At 40.4% G+C, this 7,820-nt stretch overlaps 1 protein-coding gene across 1 annotated transcript in view; it reads right to left on the reverse strand.

Annotated features, from left to right (window-relative positions):
• The window catches only part of syt9b (synaptotagmin IXb), a 29,077-nt gene extending 21,638 nt beyond the window's left edge, over positions 1–7,439 (reverse strand). The window contains exon 1 of the mRNA XM_029759055.1: positions 6,441–7,439. Coding sequence (XP_029614915.1) covers positions 6,441–6,588 — 148 coding nt within the window. The 5' untranslated portion in view covers positions 6,589–7,439. The remainder of the gene's footprint in view (positions 1–6,440) is intronic.
• Between the last annotated feature and the right edge of the window lie 381 nt (positions 7,440–7,820).

The following is a 7,820-nucleotide window of genomic DNA, read 5'->3' on the forward strand; positions in this document are numbered from 1 at the left end:
AAATGGCCTCTCACAGACAGTGAATGGGAACAGGCTTTTGTCTGAGATAGGCTTTTGTCTGGTGCTTGCAACGCCAGGGTTTGTGGGTTCGATTTCCATGGGGGACCAGTACGAGAAAATGTATGAACTCACTACTGTCGCTCTGGATAAGAGTGTCTACTAAAATGTTAATGTAATGTCTCCCCTCCCCAGTCATTGTGAATCAGGCTATACAGACACCGAGGGCTTTTGGTCCATAGTGAATAAGCCCCTGTCAGTGTCCTGCAACTGCCATAGCTTCCAATCAGATCTGTACGTGTACACTGTCTCTCGGCCGTACTTCCCTTTGATTATCTAGAGCAGTGGAGGGAAATGGAGCCTCATTTGGTGTTGAGTTATTCCTCCCACCACTCCATCCTGGTTGGGCTTTGCAGCTCTGCAGTAAACATTCACAGTGTGCAGCCAGGGATCCATGGGCTCATTGGGCTGGCCCACATACTGCACTGGAGACCAACTGGGGCTTCTGCACTAAGCCACCGAGAGATGGCATGCCCAGACATTGTGGGACCAGATTTTGAGGATTCACTCATCTGGTTGTCTGCTATTTTGACAAGCTTTGGTATATCTAAATTTTGCTGTTCTAAAAAGAGAAGAAATCAAGGACACTTTATGAGGAGTTTGGAAGCAGAATTGCTCCTTCCCTTGCTAATTGAATGTATGAAAGTTGTTGTCCCACCAAACTCCCAGCCCTCCTGGGACAAATCTGGTCTTCCTATCCTAAAACTGACAAGGTGCAATCAATATAATGAGCTCTAAATACCACTGCCTCTAATTAAATCTGCAGCTCAATTCATTACAAACACGACCCAGGGTTAAAGTTAAAACTTTCTCAAAGGAACATTGACTGACATGTTTAATTAGCACTGGCTTAATTATTTTAATTATTAATATTGTATTAATCAACCACCCAACACTAGCACTCCCACGCACATCGACACGCACACGCACACGCACACACACCAAATGTGTAGACATGCTGATTTCACGTTTCACGTGTTTTTTATAATTGTATATCCAGTATGTATAGGACTATGTATATTCAATGTGCTGTGTAGGGGATATAATGTACTAATTAGGCAGCCCTGCTATGGTTGTGTTTGCTCATACTGTGGATTAGAGAACAAATTATGGTGGAACAACATGTGGTGACCTTGATAGGGTCTATCCATATAAATGAATTGAACCTCTCTGATATTTCACACTGTAAGCATAATATATCCTGTGTTCCATTTCAGACAGGCAGAAGCTCAGACAGGCTATGAGAGCAACGTGTGAAAACAGCTTTTAAAAAGAAGCCAAGGTTAAAATTTCAAAGAACACTCCTACAATTCAAGCTCCACAGTCTGTCAAAGAATGTGTGAAAGATTATTTATTTACAGTATGTCTGCTAACCAACAAATTAGTGTCCGACAGTTTATGGAATCACACATTTTCTCACATATTTCAATACAGGTGTTGGAACCAAAATGATTTACCAATCGTTTTGTTCTGAACAGAACCATAATTTATTTTGTTCAGTTCCACCTTTCCAACCAGAAAAATAAAGTTCCCGAACAGGTTCAAACCCCCAAAAAGTACGTTTATATTGTTCTTTTCTGTTAATTTTTAAACCTCTGAAATCATAGCTCGACATTAAATTACTTCACCAATGGATAGAGCAGGTTTCTATGGAGTGGGGCAGGCTATCTACATGCAGTGGACAGACAAGTGTAGTGTAGGATGAGAGATGCAACTGAAATTCGTGGGTGAGGAGAGCACTGTGCATGACGCACTGGGCATCTTGTTGTTATGACATGCATTATCTGGATTAGGTCCACAGAATTGTACCTACAGAGGAGTGCTTCTATGAAGGAACTTTGAATGTCTTTGAGTTGGCTTAACTAACATTGGACCAGAGCTAGCCCTTTATCATGACTCTCAGTTCCATTACATTACACATAATGCCACCTAGAGCTGACGAGAGCTAGACCAGAGCTAGCTAGCTAACTAACAAGCTTGTGTGTGCAGAGCGGCACCAGGGGTGTAGGCATGGGTGGGCCTGGTTCCCCATGCCCTCCCAATCAGATTGAGCAAAAACAGAAAGAATATACATTATTATTACAAAAATACCCCCCCCCCTCCCCCAGACTATGCTTCTGAGGAAGGGGGAGGGGCATGGGAAGGGTCAGGTAGCCTACACACACACTGGCAAAGATTTTCAGCTGTCAGGCATGAAGACACTGGAATAAGTTTCTGAGTGACAAAGTCAGGGCTTTGCATAGGCGCTTTGTGTTTTAATAAAAAAAATCCCTGGAATGTAAAATAACATTATTAACCAGTTCCCATGCTTTTTCTGTTCCGGAACAGTATCGATCACTTTTGTTCTTGGTTCAGGTTCTGTTCCTATTTTTTATTTTATGGTTTCTGGTTCTGTTCCTTGAACCGGTTCCAACCCCTGCTTATAAATGATGTGTGTAAAAACAATCAAATGTAAAGGCACCAACAGTCTTGAGAAATACTGTATTGGGGACTATAACAGAAGTATTGCATATCTTTTTTAAACAATGCAAAATGTTTAAATAGATGTTTCATCTTCGCTAAGAGACTTCACTCCCGGTGACCTGTGTTGACTGTGCCTAACTTTCTCTTTGATGATACAATTGTACGAAACACAACAAGCGAGAGGAGCTGTTGGCCAAGGTTGTCTGATGATCAAACAAATATTTCACATGCATGATTGGTGTTGATCTTCAAAAAGAGTTGCAGGATGGATTTAAACAGGGATTCTGGAGTTGCTACATGCATTTTTGGACTTATAAATGAATGTACTCACTGATTCTTGAAGAATATGACTTAAATGCATCATGTGCTTATTTCAACTGCTGTAACCAAAATATGAGTCTGTTTTACGCCAATGTTTTAACCCTTCCCTTATTTTGGGTTCGGGGTCAATTTGGCCCGTATAGTAAGTAATGTAAGTACATAAAGATTATAAATATAGTAGAAATATATCCCAAAACATATTTTCCAGTAGCTGAGATTGTCTTCTTTCATATGCCTTTTTCCCTGAGTTGATAGACCCAACTGTTAAAAACGTAGAGCCAAATGTTTGATTACTGTACCAAAGTCATAAATCAATCAAATTATGACATTTTATGACATTCATGACATTTTTTACTATTTATTTGCCAAACTTCAGGCCACTGTCCCCTCGGCCTCTGAACATCACAGGGAAAACATACTTATATCCTTGTGATCATCATGGATAGATCTTTATTGCACAGAAGATCATTTGTCTCTAGCATAAAGGTCAAAGGTTGAGGTCAAGGTCAAATTGACTTCAGATGAAGTGTTGCTCATCACAGAAAGCAGCTTGTTTCTAGACCAAGGTTAACGACGGTAGAACAAGGCCAAGGTAAAATTGCGGCGGTCAAATTGCAGGGGTCAAATTTACTCAGAACATCATGTATGTCACTAATTTTGTATTCATTTATTTATTAATTGTTTTACCAGTTTGAGAAGGGTAGATGAAGGGTCATAGTGCAAAAAGTTATGTAAAATAGAATTTCTGTTCTGGGTCAATTTGACCTGGAACATAAAGGAAGAGTTAAACAACGTAAATGTAAACAAACATTGCACAGCCTCAAAACATAGTTAAAACGGTATTTTTTTACATCATGGAGGCTCAGTTCTTGCATCCATAGCTCTGTCTATGAATTTAAAAGTGGCTACATTTCTCCAGCCCTAGTCTTGCATTGTAATACCTCCAGGGAAGCTACTCCAGCCCCATCCCTCAGCCTTTTACCAAAACAGTGGCCTCCGAGTGTATCTCCTGCTGTCAGGGACTAGGGAATACATGTTTACTGATTTATCAATTATTACTGATACTTTTGCACTTCACATGGATGCTGCATCAAACCCATTCAGTTATTGTATTCAGTGGGTGCTAAAGTAACAATCAAGCTGACAAACCTCTGATTTAATCCTGAGATTTTGATGAAGAAATGTTGGATAATCACTAACATTACATGGGCTATAGCAAGAAAGATTAGATTGAGAACCACTGTGATGTGAAGTTTTATGCAGGACGAATGCGGAAGACGGAGACCAACTCAGTGGCCTTGTGGGCCCTGAGATTAGAAGGTTGGGAGTTCGATCCCGTGTTGAGACATACAAAGGACTGTAAAAATGGGACCAAGTGCCTCTCTGCTTGGCACTCAGCATTATGGAAATAGATTGAGGGTAAGGCCCTGTGATAGAAAAGCTTCCTGTCCAGGGGGTGTGCTTGTACATCAAGCTGCCTCACACTACAGAAACAGGAGACAGGCATGAACATAAACATGTTCCTAAGAAGCTACACTCATGGAAAAAGGGGTTCCAAAAGGGTTCTGCGGCTGTCCCTATAGGAGAACGCTTTTTGGATACAGGAAGAACTCTTTTTGGTTCCATGTACAACCCTCTTTGGAAAGGGTTCTACCTGGAGCCAAATGGGTTCTACCTAGAACCAAAAGGGGTTCTTCAAAGTTTTCTCCTATGGGGACAGCCGAAGAACTCTTTTTGGATCTAGATAGCACCTTTTATTAAAGAGTGTAGGGATTTCATCACTGAATGATCAAATTAGTTCTATATAATGTTTGATAATATTCATTGTCCTCACAGATCCGTACACATCCACAACACTCAGTAGGTTTTGATCTACTAAAGTTTAGATTTTCATGAAGTTGAGATACTTTGGCGATAAATGGCCCTCTGAGGGTCCAAGCTGCCCCCTTGTGGTCTCATTAAAGAAGACTCCTACACCATACAGGCCTGCAGGCAGTGGGTCATATTGGCTCTCCTATTAGACCCATTGTGTTGTTTATATTAGTCTGCTACTCATCCATAGAGAGGGGAAGTCCAGGTTGTGGCCTTTCATTAAACTGTTGTCTAGTTCCTCTAGGGAAGCACACTGACTGTCATGGTTCAATAAACCTACAGCAGCAGCACCACCAATATTATGTCAATAAGTCACAATTGCAAAGGTGAGAGGTCATTTTGATATGGGGGATTGAGAGACTAGAGAGAGAGGGACCTTTAGAACCGATTGATTGCTTTTCACCTAGAAGGGCTGCGGTAACAGACTGTTGGATCCACAGAAAGCTACTGGTTACTGACAATGCTATCCCACTGCCACAGAGAGAGGCTTTGTTTAGCGCGAGAAGATTGTGTGAGAAACACGGAAAGAGAAGTTTCCTTAACCTCATCTCTGTCCTTGATGGATTTGGATGTAAATAAGCTTTTTATTGCATTACCAGAGGATATGATATGGACTTTTCTCATCTGTCCATTGCTCGTAGGCATTTCATACCAGCAGTTTATGTAGCTTTATGGCCACTTATTTTCCTACTAAAAATCCCATTTGTAACTGTCCAGACCAGATTAGACTGTCTCCTCAAGTGGGCCTGACCAAAACCAAAGCATCAAGTTTCATAGTGGTCCTCTATTATTCAGATATGGATGGCAACATGGGAGGGTCAAAACTAGTAGTTTTACATCTATAAAACGTTGCTCATGTGGAGCAACCTGCAGTAAATAGGTCACAGAGTTAACCGGGAAAAGATCTGTTAGCAGAACTTCTGTAGGATCATGCATGTTTAATGGAATTTGTAACATGTTTAATAAACGCATCAGTCAAGCCCAGTAGCTAACCCACTGTAACAAGAGACCTCACATACCACTCTGGTCTGTGACTTGATAGTCCAACCACCACACACTGAGGTACGAACAACATTTCCATTTGATCAATCATCACTATTTGTCACTTAAAGGTAATTTAGTTGTCAAAGTCAATATACAGCTGAAATAAATAAACAGTCAAATTAACCTTTAGAATATAACACACTTAGAATAATTTAGAGTGCTGCTGCCACTGGATGGTTGTGTGAGCCAGTGAGCAAGAACTTCAAAGCATTATGTTATCTGGGCAATGGTAAATGGGTGGGGCTCCGATCCCCTCTGTCAAAACACACACAAATAAAACGTTCCTTTTGTGCTGCTGTAGACGCCTTGATGAACACAGGCAACCTCTTGTAGGATATTATAATTATTTGGTATTATTTATTTAACCAGAGAAGTCACTTGCCTAAGTGTATGCCATTTGCCTAAGTAGTTTACATTGTTTAAAAGGGAATGCACTATAGACTGCTATCCAGTTCTGGATAATATTGATGTAGACTATTGTGCAACATGTTTCTAGACCTCACTTTTCACTGGAAAAAGTGTCTTGTAAAATGTTTTAAAACCGCCGTATTTGCTATTATAACGTTCTTTTCAAAAGTGTGGATGACTAAAAATTTAAGAATATCACCATCCTGTACAAAATCTATCTTAAAATTGTTATAGCTAAATCAATATGTTGTATTTCACATTATTGCACAACATACCTGAGTCTGAGTATCTCGGTCTGGCAAGATCTCGAAAATGGTATATGAAATCCACACAATTGTCGTTTTGCACTTCGCCCCTAGAACATAGATCCGAGAGCAGTTCTAGAGCCTTTCGACAAATCTCGTCCTCTCTGTCTCCAGGCATTTCCCACCAGCATCCTTCTGAATGGAGGGGCTCTTCCGCAGCTCCACACCACTCCTAACGCCTATCTAGACCCCGATCCCCCGTGCCGGGAGCAGACAGTCATCCCAAAGAGCACTTTTTGCCTACACCAGCATCACGCAAGCGGAGAGTGGAGAAAAGCTTTATCCAACTAAGTTTTGCTCTGAAGTATTACTTTAGTTTGAATATAAAGTGTGGAAATATTGTGCCACTGTTTGAATCCATCCACTGGCATTCGCTGTCCTTCGTTGTGCGCTGTTCACTAGACTGTGGTGCTGAATTACTGAGCTGCGCTCGTCAAGGTCTTGAATGAATGGCTTTGACGGCACTCAATTATTTCTCAATGCACACTCACAGGAATCTCCGTTCTGCCTACCCACCCCCCACTATTGTCCTCGCATTACAGAGCGTCCTATCGTTTCCTGCAGAGCAAGTGATGGAACAAGCAATACAAACACAGACATTGTGGTAAATCAATCATTCAAGGTTTGTTGTTATTAAATGCTCAGTCGTGGATATTCAGTGTGATGAAGGATACTTTCAATGTTAAGTCTTCAAGTAGAGCTTTGATCACCTGACACTTTGTCTTTTTGTTACAGTCTACATCATTCTTATGTTCTTTATCCCTAAAGCTAAAATGTTTATATTTTGCTATGATTCATGCTTTCACCAATAGTTTATTCTTTAGAACCCAGTTTGTAATCTATGTAAAATGTTGGTAACTTATTGCTGTGTTTAAAGCCTCTTGACAAGGCCTTCAATTAAATGTTGTTGTTCTCAATGGACTTACATGGATAAAGAATGGTTAACAAATATTTTAAAAAACACAACTCTGTTCCCTCTCTGAATTGCACAGTAATCCCAGCATTGATTTGTCACTTTGTAAAGCACCATGTCTGACCTTTAGTTGCTAAGCTAATTAGGGGAAAGGACTGTAAATGTCAGCTGGTTGTAAAATAAGTAAATGAGCAAATGAAGGCTTTTTTCATGTTCCCTAGCTATTCAACATGTAAGGTAACAAAGAAATAACTTTTCTAAAGGTATTAACTTGAAAAATGTCATACATTTCTAGGAAAATATGCTTTTCATTCTCCAGCCTCTGCTATGAGTTTTTTGTTTTTTCCATGAACCTTACTTTCCTAAAGGTCTACATTCTACTTTATCGAGAAGCCTTGGTTATCAGTGCTTACAGCCTTGGTTATCAGTGCTAACTA

Source organism: Salmo trutta, chromosome 7 (genome assembly GCF_901001165.1).
Source record: "Salmo trutta chromosome 7, fSalTru1.1, whole genome shotgun sequence".
NCBI classification, from domain to species: domain Eukaryota; kingdom Metazoa; phylum Chordata; class Actinopteri; order Salmoniformes; family Salmonidae; genus Salmo; species Salmo trutta.